At 54.8% G+C, this 21,093-nt stretch overlaps 1 protein-coding gene across 2 annotated transcripts; it reads right to left on the bottom strand.

The window, feature by feature from the left end:
- Positions 1 to 1,016: 1,016 nt before the first annotated feature.
- UCK2 (uridine-cytidine kinase 2) lies at positions 1,017 to 20,006 on the bottom strand. Of its 2 annotated transcripts, XM_079313403.1 has the most exons (7): positions 19,710 to 20,006; positions 10,001 to 10,160; positions 8,940 to 9,036; positions 8,024 to 8,166; positions 4,061 to 4,158; positions 2,184 to 2,232; positions 1,017 to 1,403 (listed from the first exon to the last, which is right to left on the bottom strand). In XM_079313403.1, the coding sequence occupies exons 1-7, from the start codon at positions 19,806 to 19,808 to the stop codon at positions 1,264 to 1,266; spliced, it is 786 nt and encodes a 261-aa protein (XP_079169529.1). In that variant the 5' UTR covers positions 19,809 to 20,006; the 3' UTR covers positions 1,017 to 1,263. The 2 variants fall into 2 exon arrangements, with proteins under 2 accessions (XP_079169529.1, XP_079169530.1); XM_079313404.1 differs by lacking the exons at positions 8,940 to 9,036; positions 10,001 to 10,160; positions 19,710 to 20,006 and adding an exon at positions 8,320 to 8,783.
- Positions 20,007 to 21,093: the final 1,087 nt, after the last annotated feature.

The raw sequence follows: 21,093 nt of genomic DNA, 5'->3' as shown, positions 1-21,093 counted from the left end.
CCCAGCCAAAATGCCCCACCTTGCAGGGGGCCTCTCCAGACATCCCTAAATCTACAGCACAACCCTACCAGGCCCCTCTGGACATGGCTGCTGTAGCACCACCAGGTTAGGGGAGACTGATTCTCAACCCTGGGCAGCCCTTGGGACAACAGACTGCAGGGACAGTGAAAGGGACACAGGAGACTAAAAATGGAGCAGAGTATTGCTGGGCAGCCGGTTTTACACTACACAGATGGGACCTGTGGATGTCCCACATGGGGTTGCAAGGCAGTGCAGGGACCACTACACACTGCTGAGCCCTTCAGAAAGGCAGCTCAGCAGCTGCCTTTTCAGCCATTGCCCCTTTCTTTTAGAAGACCCTTAACCATACCTCATAAACCCCAAAATCCCCCATACAAGAGCAAAACCAAGTGAGGAATGAGACACACCTCTGACCTGCAAGCCAACCTCCAGGCCTATCAGCCCAGGGTCAACCAACAGTGGCACCAGACACAGCCACCAAGCTCCAGAGGGGCTGAAGGTGTCCCTATGCTGCCCCCACACGAGCCAGGCACTGAGACTGCTAAAAAGGCTGTGTTTATATGGCCACATACCCAGCACCACCTTCCAGGTCCTGGCTGGAGGGTGTGGCAGCAGCATCACCACACCTGTGGTGGGAAGGGGTGTCAGGCACAGAATGGGATGCTGTTGAAAGGCTGAGACTTGGAGCTGCAGAGAGTCAGGGGGAGATACTCCACATCATTCTCCCAGCTGCCAGAGGCACTGTGCAGCACCTGCCAGCCAAAACCAGGCTGCTTGGATCTGAACATTAATGGTAGGAAGAGCCAAACCCAGTTGAGATGTAACACTCAGGCCACACTCAAGCTGCCCCTGCCCTTTCCCAGGATGGACACCACAGTTCTTCCTTCCTTACCGCCTTTGAGGTGAAGATCCTGACACCAACACCTCCCAGGAGCCCCTTTCCCAGTCCCTCCCAGCAACACTGAGCCTGGCAAGTAATTTTCCGTTATTCTGCATTTACACAAAAATAGAGCAATTCTATATTTATAGAGATTTATAGCCGGTTCCGTGCTGGAGGAGTTATTGAGCAAGGCCGGGAGCTGAGGGTGGTCCGGGCTCCCGAGCGACCGGCTGCTTCTCATTCGGCAATCGGAACATACAAAATTAAAGGCATTCGTCTCCGTCTGGTTTCTTAAATAGATAAGGGGGGAACGAGTGGTCAGTATGTACAGAGGGGCCGTGGGGCCGTGGCCTCTGCCCGGGTCAGTGGGGCCGGCTGCTGGACTCTGAGGGCTGCCGCTGGCGCGGGGGAGTGTAGCCGTTCAGGTAGCCATTGCTCTGGCGTTTGCTGAGTCCTCCGTTCAGAATGTCCTGGATGTGCTGCACTATCAGGTTTATGGCCACTGCGAGCAAAAGGGGAGAGGTGGCGTTAGGATGGCTGCAAATCCACCACAGGCAAGGCTGTCCCTCCCACTGCTACTGCTGCCTTGGGTTTTAGCTTCCATGTTTTTCAGAATCGCTGCTCTGAAACTTTATATTAGGTGTTAGTAATGTCTCTTCACAGGGGAATTAGACAAAGCAATCCCATCCCAGCTAGAGAATCAAGGACAACTGGTACCCAAAAAGCAGCAATGACAGGAAGGGAAAGGGTGTTGAAACTTGGATAATTGACCCCAAGATATAAATGAACCAAAACTTATAAAAGTGTAAAACTCATGACTGGGATCCATCTTGGATTTGATTTGGGTGTAACTCTGGCTGGGCTCTTGCACTGCCCAAGGTGGATCCTTTCAATAAATGCCTATTTTATTCCTTTTGCCCTGTCTAGTCTCTGTCCCAAGTCAGCCTTTCCAGGCAAAACTATCCCCTCCTATCCCCCTGAGATCTGATCCCAGGATGGTCAGGCTGATGGTGTCCACCTAGCTGACCCACTTGCACACTGCCTTTTGTGTGGGATGAACCAGGAGTGGGGCTGGAGGCATTAGTGGAACACAAACTCCAGTCAGTGATGCTCCAAGCAGGAGCAAAGGGAACAGACTCATCTTGGCACACCTGTGGTAGCAGCACTCTCTCGGGTGGCAGTGGCCTGAGTCCCCTCTGTGGCAGGTACTGCTACCTCCAGCCTAACTCCACTGCAACAGCAATAGCCCAAAGCTGGCTGCCAGCAGGGTCTGGGTACTTACCTTCATTATCTGCTCCTCTGGGAATGATCACATCAGCATATTTCTTGGTCTGGGAGGAGAGAGAGCACTGTGTTACAGGGAAAGTGGAGAGACACCAGGCTGGGGCTTTGTCCCTACTCCCTGGGGCAGCTCCTTGCCCAACCCAGACCCACTGGGAGGTATGTCATTGCTGATAGTACATTTGGGATGCTCTTATTTGTGTTCTGCTGTGTTTTAAGGGCCATGCTTTGTGCCCTCACTCCATTTTCATCAGCTCATACAGAAGCCAGTAAGAGGCACCCTAAACAAAACCTGCAATTAAGAAGCCTCATAATCACACGACTCCAGCAGCTGATGCTCTTGGGAACATCACTCCCCCTGAATCCAATCCAGACTTGCTCCAAGAGCATGAGCTGGCCTGCCTGGGCACAGCCACAACATCTGTCTGAGAAGGGGGGAGAATTCTCTACCACATCACTTGCAAAGAAGGTGTGATTCAGGACAGCAGTGCTGACCTAGTTTCACCTGCAGGTGCCAGTCTGTTTCCTCCCTGTTTCTGTCAGTTTTACAGCTGACATGCAAGCCCACCAAGTCAGCTGGGGTGATGGGTGTCACCTCACACCTCCAAGTGCTTCCAGACATATCCAAACTCACCAGCATATGCTGGACTGTTTCAGTACTGGACCACTTGGCCCAGAGCTGCTTTAGGAGTCAAACAACAGCAACAGTGGGTGCTGAGCCTGCATTGCTCTGCAGTTGAGCCAACACCAGGTTGGAAGTGGGAGTAGACCATTGCAAAGCTGTGGGCAGAAACAAGGCAGTTTTGTGCCCTCCTTGTTTCTCACTTCATTCTCCTACAGACTCTTCATCAGAAGATACAGCATCTGCTGCTTTGAAAAACTGTGAATTTATCTTGTTGGGGTGGGGACTTGCAAGAAGAAGAGCCTCACAAGCTGGACCTGCCTTTCAGGAAAAGCTTTTCTGGGCTTTGGAATTGCTCTCTAGAGCCTCAGCTGAGTGATACTGGAAAAAGGGAGCAGTGCAAGAGCCAGGAAAAGACCTTGTAGCACAGAATCAGTCCCTCTTAAGGTAAGGGGCAAAGCTGACCAGATAGACAAGCATAAGGTGAGAGGCACAGTTTAACTCCTGTCTGTGGTGCTGGCCAGCAGTTCCCAGGTTTCAGGACTCACTTCCTCCAGAATAAAAAGAAAAAAATCCTTGTATAGCTACTATAACTATCATATCTGCTTGAGAAGCCTTGAGAACCAAGGCACAGGCTCCTCCCCATGAGAGCCAGGAAAGGTGTACAATGGCTGATCCTGCAAATATGCTATTTCCATGCAAGTCTGCAGGACTGCAGTAAATTCCCCCACAGTCCCTGTCTTCCAGAGAACCTTGCCCCTGTTATCAGCTCCCAAAGGAGCTTCCTTTCTCTAAGCAGGCCTTGTCACCCTGGCCACTCACCAGCCAGGAAATGCAACCTGCAAGGCCACATCCCATGGCACAGAGAGAAGGAAGAAGCTTCCCTGCCCTCCCAAGCATGAAGCCAGCAGGGTGAAAAGGGCAGGCAGGACAGCCCAAAAGAGGAGGCAGACACAGCAAACGCTGCCTGGGGGCAGCGACCCCCCATTCCCCAGCTAAATACAGCCAAGGACCTTCCCTCCCAGGCTGAGCTGCCCAGTGGTTTGTCAGCCCTCCACGGGCAGGGATTCCTCTGGCCATGCTGCCTTCCCGAAGGGAAGGGTGATCTCAGCAGGAAGGCAGTGGCTGTATAAACAGTCCCCAGCACACCCTGCCCTGGCCAGAGGCTGCAGAGAGGCAGCAAGGCCCAGGAGGGTGATGTGAGCCCTGGGCACAGAGCTCATGTTGCAGCAGTCCCGTGGCTGTCACTGACTCACCGGCAAGCAGAACTCCTCAAAGGCAGGCTTGACGAAGGTGATGTACTGAGATAGGATCTGCTCCAGGTCCCTGCCTCGCTCACTGATGTCTCGTAGCACTGAGGGCAAGGTGTAAGGCACAGTCAGGAGCTGAGGCACAAACCTCTCCATCCCCTTTCCCTTCAGTGAGTACAGCCCTCGGCCAGTGACCCAGGTATTTTGTATTTGTACCTGAGATCACCGTTCCTGGAAGCTGCTGTCCATGTGTCTGAGCACATCCCAGCCCAGCTCCATTCTTTTAACCTGCTTCCAAGTTTTCCTGGGAGCCAAGGGCTGGCTGACCTGACCAAGGGCTTTTCTTGGCCTCCTGCCCTTCTCGGCTCTGCATGCACATTCCAGCTGTAACCAGTGCCAGCCCAGTCCTGAGTGCTCCCAGCCTCAGGCTTTGCCCCCCTCCTGTCACTCTGTCCTGCCTGACTGGTCATTCTCTCAGCTATCCCAGTGCAGAGCTGCCCAAAGAGCAGAAAAGCAGTGGGGTTCAGCCCCACACACACAGTAAGGCACAGTTTAACTCAGATCTGCAGAGGTGAGGAGAGTAAAACTCCCCCCCCTGCACAGGTGTGCCAGGCTCCTCGTGCAGTCCCAGCCAAGCAGGAGAACCAGAGGTTGAGGAGGTGCTTGGGCAGGTCAGCTCAGGAGGAAGCCTGAAGGCAGGAGAGCAAACTGGCCTCCTGCTTGTTCTGCCACTCAGGCCTTTGACCCTGTTTGCATGAGCTGTTTGGGCCTGCGCCATCTCCAGTCTGAAGCCACTTCAGCATGGACAAGTGCCCCAGTTCAGCAGGAATTCAATCTGCAAGGAAGAGCCAAAGCAGCCCTGTGGCCGAGCAGACGGCTCTTGGCTGTCCCAGGGGGCTGCTGGCTTTTCCCCAGCATGTGAGTGCCTGGCACTGGGTTAGGAATGAGCCAAGGCACAGCGCTGCCCTGCCTGCCTGACCTGCTGGGCAGCCAGTGCCCGTGTGCTCTGGGGGCCAGCACACTGCTGCTCTGGCACTGTCCCCAGCAGCCTCACAGCATGGCCTTTCACAGCCCTGCATGGGGGAAGTGATGGGGGAAAGGGCTGGCAGCAGGATGGCTGCCAGCTCCCTGCCTGCTGCAGCAAGCAGGAGTGAGCCCTGGCTTGAACAATACAGAAAGAGGCAGGGAAAACATAACACTTGTTTCCCAGGTCCCACGCTTTATCTGTTGGGGTGCAGGGGCTGGTGTGACAGGACAAAGCTCTCCTGCCACTTCCCAAGGCACACCACAGCAGGACAATCACCCCACACACAAACACAAGTCACACACCTGCTGTCTTGTACCTGGCCCCAACAACCCAGCTAAAGCCACACACCCTGCCCAGAGGGATTGTTGGCAGGGCAGGCAAATATCTCAAGGACAGGTCAGCACCCCTTTGAAGCCAGCAAGTCCAAACTCAAACTGGACCCAAAGCATGCATGTGACCTGGTTTATTTTTTAGGATAACTGGCCAAGGACAGGGCAGTGAGGCAGCTTAGCCAGAATTAGGTCCCTGATGCCCATGGATCCCTGTTTGAGGTACCTGGCAGACCTTGCCCCTTGCACTCTGCTAGCAGAATTTCTGAGGAGAGGTGCTGAGATGGGGATGGTGTGAGTTGCACACACTGAACCCCAGCACTGCTGATTAACTGAGCTGTCACTGCACTTCCAGGAACCTCATCTCCTGCTGCTGCCCAGCTGAAAACCCAATTGCTGCAACCCTTCAGGACTTCTGGGACAGAAGGATGACTCAGGGCCACATCACAACACAAGATCCCAACTTTTGCTATGAGTTGCCTCCAGCTACGTTCCAGGGACATGATTATACCTTTGGCACCTCTCACAGGCTCTCCTTTCCCAGAAATGACAGGCACATACAGTAAACAGATTTGATGCTGCAGTGGTCTTACCAACTGCTGATGGCAGGGAAATGGCCAGATTCCCACCAGAACAATGAGCTACAGTAACTAGGAGACAGCAGCACCTCCATCAGCACAGTTGCCCTTTTGCAAGTGATTGATGGTGAGTGGGAGAAGTAGAAGCCTTACAAGCAGCAGTGTGAGCACAGCAGTGACCCAACAGCTCCACACCACCTTCTCCTGTCCTGAATGACCACAAGGACAGATGGAGCCCAAAGTCAGGGACTCAATTAACTCAGTGGGCACTCAAGAGATCTGTTACAGTGGTGGTCCATAAAATAGGAGCTTGATATATGTGTGTTACACCAAAGGTGGGGAATGAGAATGGACTGGATAGTGTGGGACCTGGGCATGATTTAAATGGTTTGGAATAAGGGGTGGAGAATGTGCTGGTTTTGGTTGGGATAGAGTTAATTTTCTTCACAGTGGCTGGTGTGGGGCTGTGTTTTGGATTTGTGCTGAAAACAGGGTAGATAACACAGGGATGTTTTTGTTATTGCTGAGCAGTGCTTACACAGATCCAAGGTCTCTGCTGCTCCTCACCCCACCCCAGCAGTGGGGGAGGAGACACAGCTGGGACAGCTGACCCCAACTGACCCAAAAGATGTTCCACACCACATTCATGATGATATAAAGCTGGGGGAAGTAGGAGGAAGGTGAGATATTCCGAGTGATAGTGTTTGTCTTCCCACATAGCCATTACACACGAGGGAGCCCTGTTTTCCTGGGGATAGCTGAACACCTGCCTGCCCACAGGAAGTGGTGACAAATTCCTCACTTTGCTTGCCTTGTGGCTTTTGCTTTACTTATCAAAGTGTCTTTGTCTCAACCCAGAAGTTTTCTCACTCTCACCCTTCTGATCCTCTCCCACCAGGGGACGTTGAGCAGGGAGCTGTGTGTGGCTGAGGTCACACACTATAGCTGGGTATGGCCCTGAGCCCCTGCACAGCAGAGTTTAAAGAATTAGGGCTCACATTTTGGGATCCTGCAAGTGCATATCTGTGACCTGCTACTACATCTCCCTGCAAGGACTGTGCTGTCACCTCCCTGGATGAGTCATACAAGAACAGTGGGCAGGGTCAAGAGGGATTCATAAAAAGGAGATGTTAATCACTGCTGATGACATCCCAGCAGTTGAGGAGGCTCTGCATGTGTCTGACAGCAGGAGGGCAGGCAAGGCCAGCTCCACTGCAGAGTGGAACAGTCCCATCCATGCACACAACAGTCCCAGACTGACGCACTGAGAACGCGCTCCCCTCGTCACAGCACAGAGCTCTTGGAAGGGACTGCTCCTCTTCTGCTCCCCAGGCACCCTGTGGAGCCTGTCAGAACAGGGGTAGGAATAGTTCAGACAGAAGGGAGTTCTGCCCTGAGAGTCCCCAAATGGTTTTGTAGTCACCCAGGAGGCGCTGCATCAGTGACCCCACCCCTCAAGGCTGCTTAAAAAAGAAGCACATCTCAAGCCATGCAGGCCCTGCAGCGTGGGTGTCCCTCCCACATCCAAGCCAGCAGGACATGGGGACTCCTGCAGAGGGACACTCTGGTTTCTAGGGCTCCTTGCCCCCAAACCATCACCCCAGTGCCAGGTACACCACACAAAGGCTCCACACTGGGCTGCACAAACTTACAACCAGACTCCCCATCTGCACCACCCATGGCCCAAATGCCACCCTCAGAGCAAACCCACAGGCCAGGCCCTGAGTGGATCTATCAGGCACTGCCTTCTGCCTGAACTGCCCAGATGCTCTGCTTGCCCACTGCACCCTTCCCTGCTGGCATCTGCTGACTGGCAGCAGCTGCTGGCACTGGGCTGGTGCCACGGGGCCATGTGAGGACACGGCACGCTCAGCAATCATCAAAGGAGGAATCCCAGCCAAGGCAGCAAAAATCCCACTGCATCCCAAGAGACACAGAGCAAGGTCCTGTCCCGCTGCCCCAGTGCCACTCTGAGCTTTGTGCCTGCTCTGGTGTCACAGCTGCCCAGATCCGTCAGGGGCATTTCTGTCCTCACCTCTGCGGGACAGCCGGGTGTCTGCGTCCGTGTCCACGAAGAGCTTCATGCGGAACAGGTCCCGCACCTCCTGGCTGTAGAAGGCCAGGATGCCCTCAAAGAGCACCACGTCAGCAGGGTACACGGTCACCGTCTCCTCTTTCCTGCCAGGGCAAGCACAGTCAAAACCTGCTCTTTGGGGGAAGCTGGAGAACAAAATGAGAGGTGGGGGGGAGACAGCGGTGCTGCTAAGCACTGCTCCAACCCTGGGACACCACTGCTGCACCAGGGGGGCACCGAGGAGAGGGCAGACCTACCCCACCGCCGTGGAGGGAATCCAAGGCATACGTACGCTTCCTGGAAGGACAAACAGCACAGCAGGAAGCACGCCAGCCCTTCTCCCCCCACCTCGGCCATTGCTGCTCACAAGGGTTATGTGCCAAGCCAGAGCCCAGGAAAGGCTGTGCATAGGAACCTGCACGGGCAGCTCTGCTTTCCTGGGATGCAGGCAGCACTTCCCTGTGCTTTTGTGGGAAATGGAGCAGAGCCACGCCATCCACAACCAACACGGGCATGCCAAAACAAGCTGAACACATGCAAGGGGAGTGTTACAGGAGCAAGAACTGCTGTCCTCCTCCTTTCCTGGCATTGCCAGGCTGTTTGAGTACTTGTTAAAGCTGCAAACACCGAGTTTCTGGGGAGTGGAGGCGTGGATGGGGGAAGAGAAGGAGGTCGTAACCTCCTGGATGTTGCTGGGTGGTTACACAGCTTTCCAGACCCTCAGCCTGTGCCTGTATGTGCCTGGGATGCTCTAACCAGGGCTGGAGGAGTTAGGATGGAAACTCTGTGCTGGCAGGTTAGGCAGCCAAGCAGAGGGCAGGGCAGCGTGCAGCACCACAGGACGTTAGCAGAGGCAAGGCAGGAGCAGCTGTTAGACCTGGAGTGGGAGACAAAGTCATAGACAGGAATCTGGACCGTCTTCCCTTCTGTGATCTCTTTGAGCGTTTTCACGATCAGCTCGTTGTCAAAGGCATCTGAGGAGAGAGCAAACGTTACCTGAGGCAGCTTTGCAACCTCTCCCACCCGCCAGATGCTGAGCTTTGCCTGAGCCAGCGTCGCTGGCACCATGCACTGGGGACAGACAGACAGACAGACTTGGGAGGAAAGCCCTGCACCTCCCCAGGGATGAGGCAGGGCCCAGCTCTGCCAGAGCCACGGGGCTCTGTGGCTCTGCACCAGCCTGGGATTTGGCCTGCAGAGATCAATACTGTCCTTGTGCAGCAGTGCTGCCAGCCCAGGCGCAGGAAGGCATCTCCTCCAGGGCTCCAGCCCTTGGACAGAGACTGGAGCAGTGTTCCAGCACTGAGCTGCCAGACAGACAGGGCTCTGTTTGCTCAGTGCTCGCTGCCTCTGGCCATTGTCCTCGCGGGGACGAAGGGACAGCAGCTCTGGAATTTCCCCACCGAGCTCAGAGATGGTTCAAAGAGCCCCTGTTGTAGTTACAGGGCAGGGCCCCTCGCTGGAAGGGTTGGCAGAGCAGCTGCACAGCTGGTTCCCTGCTTGAAGGAGGGCCATGGAGCTGCTGGCTTCAGGGACTCTGCCAGGCCAGATACCTCTGGGCCTGACTCAGCTGCACTAAAAACCAATCTGTTCCTTTGCAGCCTGCTCTAGGTGAAGGGTACTGGAACAAGATGACCTTTAAGGTTCCTTCAGACTGGGGGATGTTTTTGCAGGAAGGAGGAGGGTGTTAAGGAGTTTGAGGGTTTTTAACCTGCTCTTTCTCATCCCAAACGCTCCACTCCATTTCTTTGCCAAGAGGGATGGGGATGACACACAGGTGATCCCAACCACCCTGCCAGCAATGCAACCAGCTCCACAAGAGCTTAACTAAGCCACCCACTCCTGTCCCAGGAGGATTCAGAGCCCCAGTGCCCCTGCAGGCTCTTTGCTGCTGCAGCTGGGGGTCCCACTCCAGCCCATTCACCATCCTCCATTCACCTGGGTGGTCAAAATTGAACTGGCCTTTGAGTGCCTTGGATTTCTGCTCGGAGGTGAGGACCCGGTAGAAGCTGTCTTGGCTCACAATCACCACCTGCTTCTGGCGATAGTCCACCTCGTTCTGGCCCAGCAGCTGGACAATCTTGGAGCACACTGATGACTGGGAAAGGAATAGCAAAAGAAGCACATCAACAGCAAGTTACACCTAAGTGGCACAGGGAGGATGTCCCCAGGTGGCATCCCTGCCTCCTTGCTGCATCTCCAGCCAAGAATCTGTGGTTTTCCCAAAGCCACTGAAAGAAAAGTGCTCCAGAGGCATCACCATGGTACTCTTTAGTGTGACAGCAGCACCAAGTTTGCTGCCTGCCACCCTCTCCTCCGCCCCTATAGCCTGCCCACAGTTCCTATTCTGGGCACAAGTGGCAGCAGAAAGACAGTTGGCTCCTACCTGGGTTCAGCCACATGCTCAGGGGCCCAGGCACTCCAGCCTGCCAAGCAGCTCCCCGTGGGCATTAGGGCTGAGCCTCCTCCCTGAAAAAGCAGTCTTGAGTCCCCCAGCTCTGCTCCAGCACAAGACAGTCCTCAGAGGGAGAGCAAACAAAGCCCAGGAGGGGAAGACATGAGAAAGAGAGCCATGGGACTTTATCAGGGATCTCTGCCACAGCTGCCAGGGCTGGGAGGAGCCAGCATATCCTGGTGCCTGCTGGCACAGCGAGGCTCAGGGCACTGCAGAGTCAGCGGCTCAGGAGCCACGTGGGCCGAGTGCTGCTGGCACAGGGAGAGGGCACCTCACACTGCACAGGGAGAGGGCTGGGAGAGGGGGCACAGGGAGAGGGCACCTCACACTGCACAGGGAGAGGGGGCACAGGGAGAGGGCACCTCACACTGCACAGGGAGAGGGCTGGGAGAGGGTGGCTGGCACTGGCTCTGTGGCCACCACTGCGACACGACCCAGAGCACATCTCAGGGGACAAATCCCCAAGCCTGCTGCAGTCCCTTCTCCTTAGTCACAGGAGTGCTTGACCTCTGTGCAATGCACTGGTGGTGACTGCATTGCTGCCTAGCAGCCAGCACTGCCCCAGCCAGTGGGAGCCAAGGCCAGGCTGGCTGGGGGCACTCTGCTCCTGCCCCATGGCATCCACTGCCTGGTGCCCAAGGGAGCTGCTCCCACTCAGGGACTCACACTGGCTGCAGGTGCCCAGCCAAGCTGCTCCTGGCCCCGCTCTGCTGAGTCCTGTGCCTTGCAAAGAGCAGCATGCTTGCCCCAACCTGCCTACCCCAGCCTGCCAGTGGCTCTTTCCATACTCCCACATCCTGGATGGCCCAGCCATCTGCTCCATACCTGGCTGGCAACCTCCAGCAGCAGAGCTGAAGAGAGCCCTGGTGAGAGGGAACACAGGGAGGGGAATGCATGCCTGCCACAGGAGGTCACCCCGACATGCAGAGTGCAAGGCTGTTTGCCTGAGAAGCTGGAAGATTTGACAGCATTCCCCTCTCCAGAGACTGTCTCTTCCCTCCAGGCCAGGCTGACCTGACTTGGCTGTGACCACTGGGTGTGAGTCATCCCCAGCCTGGCTGGAGAGGCTCACACACAGCTCTGCTGTGGAGAGAACCGGCTCCAGCTGACCCACAGCAGCCCGGGCAGCCCTGGGCACTAGTTTGGGTTTTGGGTCAGGGATGGGGTCTCCTGAGCATCCCACCTTCTTCTTCTGCCTCTCCCAGCAGGCAGGACATGCTTCCCAAGCCACAGTGGCAGCCCTGCCCTGCAGCAAGCTGCTCCCACCCAGAACAGAGCCCTGCAACTCCCTGCCAGTTACTTGCCCTTCCACACACACAGAGCTGCAGCTCACTCTCCTCAGTTTTCCTACTCCCCAAATCCTTATCAGCCCTACTGCTTATCCAGCTATAGGTTTTGCAAAACCAGGGTGTGCTCAGTGCCTCTTTCCCACTTTTCCTATCTGCTCACTCCCCCAGACCACTGCTTGCATGCAGAGCAGCAGGGCTCAGTCTTGGCCACAGCTGCTGAGGATAATAAACTTCCCAGGCCCTTTGCCATTAGGAATAAACCACCTTTCAGCACAGCCACCCAGACAGATTCCCAGGTTCCACGTGGAACTGCACCAGAAACTGCTTTTGCCAGCCCAGGGGAGGGAGCAGGACTTCTTTCCTTTGAATCAGTGAAAGCAACACATGGATTTGCATTCACTCTCTTGCCTTGGATCTCAGCATGTGTATTGGCTATAAAATCATTTGAGAGCATCAGATAAATGGTGCTAGTCTTCCTTCAGCCTTATGCACACTAATTTCTGGTCTATGGATTCTGGAAGGTGGGGAACCTCCACCAGCTCTGAAAAATCACCCTCTAACTCCATACCTCACAATTTGAGACACCTGATGGTGAGAAAAGCCCAAGGAGAAAGTACCCCAAAGCAGCTGGAGACAGGAACACGTCCTCCCTCCAGGTTTCCAGATGAGGAGTTGATTGTATCCCAGCTGCATTTGCCATCCAGGGCTCCAGGGTAGATGGTGCCTCTTGGAAAAAGCAACCTGGCAGACAGAGTGGCCCCTTCCCTTTTCCCTGGTGGGCTCTGGAGAGCTGGCAGAAGTTGTAGAGAAAGACATCCTCAAAGACATTCTTTCTGCTCTCAGCACCCCATACTGCCTGGGTGAGCAGGGATGTCACCTCCTGGCTCTGGGAAGAGGCACACTTGTCCCCTTGGTGGGCCAGGCACTGCTCACATATGGTACCTGCACAAAGTGCAGCAGGACATAGGGACAGTGGGGGACAGGGCATGTTCAGCTTGTCTTAGTCCATTCCAGGGCTGTGTTCAGCTTGCCTTAGTAGGGCAGTGAACTTCAGCAAGGTCCAAGAGAAGGTTTTTCCTTTTCTCACTATCATTTGTGATAAGAACAGTGTCTCATGAAGGGCAGTGCCTGATGCCAACCTGAACAACTCCTACAGCTGGACATGCAGTTTTTCCCCTTGGCTGATAAACACCCACTGTTAAGGAGGAAGAAAAACCAAAACACAGCTTGGAAATTCCCCTACATAACGGGAACAGAAACTCCCAGCCTCAGGAAGTGTCCCTTCAAATAAATGACATATTCCCTGCTCCCTTTTCTGCCAAAGCAGCACAACATACATGTGTGACTGTGAAAAGATCCATCAATAACTGGAAATTAGGACAGCCAGGTTTTGGGAAGACCCAGAGATGCCCAGTAAGAGCAAGAATAGAGCAGGACTCCAAAGTACTGGATGCAGGGGACATGCTGACAGCATGCACTTAGCACCCACTTGAAGGGCTCAGATTCCTTCTCTTGCCAATTCCAAACTGCTTCTTCCAGGGAAGAAGACAATTGCTTCTTCTCCAAGAAGCCCAGGAGTGCAGAGGATGGCTTGAGAAAGGTGATGTGATCCCAGTACATAAGCCCATCACTAGCTATGCCTTAGATGACACAACTCATCTGCAGGAATAGGAGAGCTATGCCAGAGCTCCTTGTCTCTGCTCAGCCCCTGCTCCACAAGCACCTCATCCTGGCACACCTTGCACAAGCCAAAGCCAACACTGCCGGTGATTCAGCCGCACCAAACTCCCAGCAACAAGATGCTTTCTCAAGAAAAAGCCTTCCCCTCCTCCAGAACTTGGTTAAAACTAAATATAGCCAGGAGCCAGCAGCCTCTGAGCCTCCGTGGTTGCCAAGCAGACCTTTCCCATGGTGGCCACACAGAACTGAAGCAGGACTTTCCAAGCATGCAGCAGGGAGGGACTCCAGCTCCTGCTCATGACTTCCCACATGCTGCAGCGAGGGGAACTCGGCTCCAGGCTGGAGAAAACCCCCAGAGCTGCCCTCCCCCAGGCTTTGTGCTCGAGCTGCTCCCTGGAAAGCTGTGCAAACCAGCCCACACCTCACAGCTCGTGGAGAGGGAGGTATCAGCACAGCACTGTGCAAGCAAGAGCTCCAAGAGGTTATTCCTGAGCAGGAGCAGCTGCAGCTCCCCTTGCAGGACTCCTCCCCTGAGCCAAGCACACAAACAGCCAGTGTTCAAGGAAGAAGTACAGCTTTATTCTGCTGGGGAGGGAAGATGCAGAGGGCACCTGGGGAAGAAATCCAACTTATTTTCCCAAAAGCAGAGAGGACACAGGGGAAGAAACTCAACAGATGGGTATTTGGAGGCCTACCCCCGACATTTATTTGGAGTATATTAATTACATATTTAATTCACATTCACTCGTGGCCTGTAGCCAGCTGCTCAGATATTCTTCAGGAGCTGACTAATTCCCTGACATTATTATGCAGATTATCCCGCAATCCCTCTTGGGTAGCTCTGATCAGTGAATTATGACTTACAATTCAGACAGTGAATTATGGCTTCCGATGGGTATTAAGGAGAAAGCTGATGGGCAGTGCCACAGTCACCCTGCAGGAACCACCACGAGAAGGGGCCAGGACACAGCTGATGCCTCCAGCCTCAGGAGGGCAAGGCCTGTCCTGGGCTAGCAGGAACCACTAAGCCTTGTGCAGGTGGATATGCCAAAACCCACATGCTGAGAGCAGTCTGTCCATCCCCAAGGAACTCGACACCGCAGAGAGATGTTCAAGCTCCCATTCCAGCTCTCATTTTCCCAGAGACTCTAGATGAGACACCCAGCAAAAGTGACTTAGCCAGATCAATTGATTCCAGCCCTAAAGAAGCACTGAAGCTGCCAGATCCCTTGGGAGCAGGAAAAGGGCTGTGCCAAAAGCACAAGGTGGAAAGAGAGGCACACCACTGCAGGCTGCTCATGAGGACAGTCCTCCCCAACAGAGCAATGCCCTTGGCCCACAGCACAACCAGGAGCAAGGACAGACTGCAGCAGTCATATCCCACCAGGGAGAGGAGCCCAGAGGTTATCTCCAGGGACAGCAGTGCCATAATGCCCTTCCTGTAGGATCTGATTGGGAGCTGGCTTGGCAGGGCTAGTGATGGCTTTGCATCTGCAGCAGCCTGGTCAGGCTGTCCTCATCACACCTTTGTGGAAAAATCAGTCTCCAGTTTTGTGCTCTGACAGGATTTTTGCTCAGATCAAACATAAGGAACCACTGTAATTATTTGTTTAATTTCTCTGCTGTCCTCTGTAGCATGCTGCCCTTACCTCCAGTTTATCTCCTGCAGCACACAAGTTACAGATGTTGGTCTCTTCCTGAAAGTTATGGTAATTATAAAGTACCAGGAAGTGCTTGGACTGGGATGACACACAGAACAGACAGCAAACTGGGAAGGATCCCAGAGCATCTATCAAATGCCTGTGACTGCAGACAGCCAGTTCGTGACCCACACCATCCTTTCCAGTCCTAATGGGAGCACATACATGTGGCAACACTAGCACTGGAAACTTGCTATTCTTGAACCAAAAGCCTGGGCCTCCACCCAGAGCACTCCCAGGCAGGTTCACCACGCTGCCTTTCCCTTTTGTGAGCCACAGGCCAGGCACAGCAGGAGTGGGACAGCCAGGTTTCTATTCACTCACCCTGGGACACTGTGCATGTGATCAGCAACCCCGGGCTGGAGCATAAACAGGCACACACAGAGGCTCTAAACACAGATTACATGCAGGGAGGAAAACAAGCCCTCTAACACAATCCCTCCCAATCCTCTGGTTTTAGGCACAGGATATTTTTCCCGAGCCCCTGCTGCAAACTCCATAGCCCAGAGCTGGCTGAACCCACGGGACTATGGTAAGCAGGCTCCATAATGAGCACATATTCCATCAGTAACAGGAAAGGGCTGACCCATCAAAACGTCCTGTGGATCAGACCGATCAGGGCTGGCACAGAACAACGTTCTACTAGAAAGTTTGATGAGTCTCTAGCACACGTTGACACCAGTGTTTAACTAGTCAGACCTTGTGATGCAGGGCTCCTGCCAGCCACAAACCAACGTCACCAGGAAATGGTGCTGAACCGGCACAGGGCTGCTGCAATTCCTGTTAGTCCCCCTCCCATGGGGGAGTCATTCCCGGATCTCCCCTGGGCTTTTCTCTGCCAGCCATCCGGGTGGTGACATTGTGGCAGTGACCCCCGGGCTGCTGTGGGGACCTCAGCCCTTGCTGTGCTGGACTGAGCTGTGTCACAAGAGGTGCCAAGCAGAGATGGAACTGCCTCATGCAGCTCAGGCCACTCCTTCCCGGGGGTTATAACACTGGCTGTCCCACCCTGGCTGGGCAATTCCAGCCTTGTGGCTGGCTCACTCTTCCAGCCTCAGCCAGCCTTCCCAGTGCTCAAAGTGCCTGGTGGGGTAAATGAAGAGCACACCTGGCTGAACACAGCCTGCAATCTCGGTGCTCTGCAGGCTGGAAACTCTGAGGCTGCATGTCCAAACACACATTGGGAACTTGATGTGCTAACTCAAGACCCAAATGATGTAACTACAGGGCTGCAGTGGCACCCATAGTCAACCCTCACTATAATTTGAGCGATGAGCAGCCAACCAAAGCAATCAGCCCTTTACAAATCTGTCTTTTCTTACAAGCTCCTGTTGGAAAGCAGCAATCAGCACCTCATTTTGCATGGGGACAACAATTAAGGCTCAAAGAGCCCTCCCCATGCCTGCAGCCACCGCTGCTGCTGGGAGCAAGCTGCTCCAGGCACTGCTGGCAGAGCTGGCAGGTCCCAGCAGCTAAGCTGAAGTGAGGACACACGAAGAGCTTAAGGAGGTATCCCAACAGTTCCCAGCTCATCTCAGCAGCTTGCTGAACTTTCCTCCAGCCCGCAGCCTGGCTGGCTGCCTGCCTTGTACGTTGCAGAGTCCTTGGTAGTCAGGAATGTCTTGCAGGAGCAAGGGAAGAAGCTGTTAGCACAAAGGCCATGGGTGCAAGAGGGAAACGAGAGCTCCAGCAGAACACCTGAGAACAGACAGGGTGAAAGAAAATGCGACAACCAGCCTTGGGAAGTGCTCTGAGGGAACGAGGCAGTTCCAGTCCTCTTCAGGTTTGACACAGGATGGGGGTCTTAATGCCAAGTCATCTCCACCCCAGGAAACCACAGCATGCTTTGTCCAGACTGCACAGTGCTTGGATTTCAGAGGACAGCTCTTTTTTTGTGTGCAGAGCCTGTCCCAGCTGAGCTGACTCAAAACAGCCACTGTGCAGCTTGCACTGCCCTCACAGAGGCTGCGGCATCCCAGGCTGCCCAGGAGCTCTGCAGCTCCCCAGTTTTGCTCCCAACACAGTCCAGCTTTCTTTCCAGAGCCAAAAACCAGGAAAGCACTCAGGGTTCTACCCCTATTGGAGTGGCCAAAGTCACTCAAGCCTCTTTTCTCACTAGGGAAGAGCACTCAGCCTTTGAACTTGAGTTCTCACAGACTTAAGGAACACCAGCCAAACAATCCCCAGCTCTTTGGGAAGGCTGGCCACTTCCAACACCAGTTTCCCCAGGACACCACCCCACACGAGTTGTGGCAAGCTGCAAAACACAATCCCATCCTTCCACAGGCTGGTACACCAAGAGGGATGGAGAGGACTGTGGAACCTATAATCCCCATGTCAGACCCAAAAGCAGCAGTGGGAGGAGCTGTGGGGGGCCTTGGAAGGCAAATCGCCTCTGTTATCTTAGGGCTGGTGTGCTGCCAAAGGGGTGTGTTGCAACAACAACCCCCAATTGGTGTCAAGGCGAATCGGACGGATTTGCCGCTTTCCCAGGGGGAAAGGTGCCTGCTTCACCTTCCTGCTAGCGCTCACTTTTCACCCAGAGCCAGCACACCTGCACGGTAGCCCCTGGTAGGGCTGGATTCTGGCCGCAGGCAAGCCCTTAGCTAAGCAATCCACATCAGCCCCACTGCAGCATCTGGCACCGCCGGGCACAGGGCGCTGTCACCAGCCAGGTGAGGCACAGCCCCCCTGCCTTGCACCTGCACCAAATGTCAGTCTGAGGGACTGCGGGCACAAGCCCCAGGTCCTTTTTTCTGTTCCTTGGGGGGTTTTTTGCCAGCATATTTCTTGCAGCCTTTTCTCACCAACTTGGTAGTGATCTGCTGGATTCCCTTCAACCAGCAGTCACTGGAGGGGGGAAATCAAAGCTGAGAGACAGGAAAAGCCAGTTAGTACATCTCCTTTGCTAGAAAAGGCCATTTCCCTATTTTTTTTCTCCTAAGGCAGCCTGCTGCTCTTGAGCATTTTCACTTCGAAGTTGAGCACCACTGCGGTGCATTGTACTGTAATCACTGCTTTTACCTTGTGGGCCTGAGACACAGTGTTCAGAGACATAACAGTTCAGCAGCGCCAGACACGATGTTATTGGGACAACTACAGAGAGGCAGACCCACGCATCAGAGAACAGACAAACCCAGCGTGTTTGAGTCACCAGGAGCTGTACTGCAAGAACAATCCAGCTTTGGTTCCCACCGGAGGAAATTGCATCCTCTCTCACCATCCCTCCCCTGTTACAGCTGGATTATTCCCCCTTGCAGCAGCAACAGCAGTCCAAGAATCAATAGGGTGCTCAGAGACACATGCTTAGAACACCAGGCTGAGTACAGCAGTTGGGTTATGCCATCCTTCATCAGAAGGAGGGATCCCCCTCCAAACAGCATCAATCCGGAGATCTAAGGCTCATCCTTCCCCCGTGCCAGCCCACATTCAGTTTTCTCAGCAAGAAATATTTCACAGGTATAGCTGCTTTCAAATCTATTCATCCTTTCCAAGATACAGGCAGAATGTGCTGCCCTGCATACCAGCACTGATGAGCTGCGGAGCTGCTTTTACTGCTCTTAAAGGCAGAGGGAAAAAAAGAAGCAATTTTTCTTTCTTATTAAGAAATAAAGTGACCTAGCGAGGTTAAACAAATTCAGACGGACACACGGTATATGAAACAACGCAAAGAAAAGGCTGAGGAGGCGTAAGGCTGCCGTGCGCTGCAGTTTGGGTGTAGCAGCCTGCCGGGAACACCCGCATTGCCCCGGGGGCGGCTGCCCCGGGCCCGCAGCCCTCGCCCCGCTCCGCTCCCACCTGCCAAGGGCCAGCCCCTCCCGGCACAGCAGCCAGGAGGTCCTTCTGCCGCTGTGAGTCAGCATTTGCTGCAGAATTCCCGCTCCTGCTACCCTAAAGTTGGGCAGAGAAGGGCACCCCCGTGCACGGCGGGCACCATTGGAGGCGAGGGGTAGGGGGAAGGAAATTAAAAAACTGCATCGCCCCCGAGGTGCTCAGCAGGGCGGGCACCCCCGGGGGTCAGTGCAGGTGAAGGGGGACGGGGGAAGCGCTAAGCACACAGCCACAGAAAGGCTCTGGAGAGGAAATGCCGCCTCTACCCCGGCTGAGCTGGGGCCAGCCTTGCTCCGCGCAGCCCCCAGCTCTGCCCGGGGACACAGAGAGACACAAGGTCCTGGTCGGAGAGAAGGAGCGAATGAATCCCACAGCCACCCCGCACCCCCTCCACGTGTCCCGGGCAGAGGCCTCGGTGGCCGCGCTCCCTCGGCCGGATCGCCCATCCCCGGGTTCCCAGCGCGGCTCCATCCCCATGGCCAAGCCCGGCTCCACCGCAGCCCCGGCGCTCTCCCCGACCCGCGGCCCGGCCGCGGAGCCGCGCACGTGGCGGTGGCGGGGCGGCCGCTCGGACCCGCCGCGCTGCCATGTGGCCGCCGCGCCCGGCCCGGGGGCCGCCGCACGGAGCCCGCCCGGCCCCGAACCCCAACCAAGCCCCGCACCGCCGGGCCCCGCACCGCCAGGCTCCGCACCTTGCCGCTGGCCGTGCCGCCGCTGACCCCGATGAGGAAGGGCTCCCCGCCGCTGGGCTGCCCCTGCTCCTCCAGCCGCTGCTCGCTGTCCCCCGCCATCCTCCCCGGCTCGTCGCCGCGCCTCCTCCGCCCTCGCTCGCCGTGCGGGGCCGGATTTATCTGATGAGTCAAGGGCCTTCCTCCCCGCCTGGTTCACATCCCCGGCGCTGCGGCTCCTTGCCAGGTGCTGCCGCAGCTGCACATGCTCGGGCCCAGCCCCAGCCCGCCGGCGGGCGGCACTGCGGCCACATGGGCCCGCACCGCGCCGCCGCCCTGCCTGCTGCCCGCCCGCCCGCGGACAAAGGCGCTGCGGGCCCGCACCGCGCCCCGAGCCCCTCTGCTCCGCTTCAGCACACACAGCGCTGGGACCGCACCACGCTGCCCCCCGGCAGAACACCCACTCTTTGTTTCTCACGCTGGCATCCTGCCTTGGATCAGCCATAGGACCAGGGCAGTGACCGTCCCCATGTGCTGGGCATGGTGAGGCTACACCTTGAAAACTAGATTCAGTTTTGGGCCCCTCACGACGAGAAAGATATTGAGGGTGTGATAATTGATAAATTATTCGTGTTAATCATTGAAGTTTTGGAGTTTGTGTAAACCAGAATACTTAAAATAAGAAAAGAACATGGACCTAGATAAAGGGAAATACATGATTAAACCCACTCTGTTTAGATCCCCCTGTTATGAATATTGTGTATACCAGTTTGTAAAAGAAAAAAAAAAAAAGGTTTTTTTGCAGAATCAGATTTTCTGCCTTCGTGTAATCAATCACAAACAATCTGCTAAAGATCAGACTTCCCACTTCTGTTTTTTGTCTGCCAAGACCAGATGGTTACATGACCAATTGTCCCAAGAGCTGTCCCACTGAAGTTTGGAAGTTTCTTTGACCACCACTGCTTACCTTGCAGAATGACTACAACAAAGCAATAACAATTATTGATTACTATAGGAAAACCATCTTATAGAAAGGGAACTGCAAACCAAGTTCAGTGGAAGTGTGGAGTGGGCGGTGACCCCTCACGTTTTCCCCAGCGCGCTGCTTGCTCTGTCTATATAAAACAAACCAATCGAAATTTCACTGAATATTGAGACTTTGTTTCTCTTTTATAACAAGGGGCTGCAGCAGAGCTGGGAAAGGGTCTGGAGCACAAGGCTGGGGGGCTCAGCCTGGAGGAAAGGAGACTCAGGGGGAGCTTTATGAGTCTACGCCTGAAAGAAAGTTGTGGCCGGGTGAGGCTCGGCCTTTTTCTCCCATGTTACAAGAGAACAGGACAAGAGGAAATAACCTCAATTTATCCCAAGGCTTGTGTGAGTAGATTGGATATTAGGAAAAATTTCTTCA

This window comes from Erithacus rubecula (genome assembly GCF_903797595.1).
Source record: "Erithacus rubecula genome assembly, chromosome: 10".
NCBI classification, from domain to species: domain Eukaryota; kingdom Metazoa; phylum Chordata; class Aves; order Passeriformes; family Muscicapidae; genus Erithacus; species Erithacus rubecula.
This window is presented reverse-complemented; position numbering and strand designations above follow the sequence as displayed.

What these genes read in the sequence shown, in the direction of transcription:
- UCK2 (XM_079313403.1), bottom strand. Translation starts at nt 19,808, where the DNA reads ATGGCGGGGGACAGCGAGCAGCGGCTGGAGGAGCAGGGGCAGCCCAGC. An exon ending in GTTCAATTTTGACCACCCAG is followed by an intron (nt 9,037 to 10,000) that starts GTGAATGGAGGA and finishes CTCTCTCCTCAG; the next exon opens with ATGCCTTTGACAACGAGCTG. An exon ending in CAGAGGAGCAGATAATGAAG is followed by an intron (nt 1,404 to 2,183) that starts GTAAGTACCCAG and finishes TTTTGCTCGCAG; the next exon opens with TGGCCATAAACCTGATAGTG.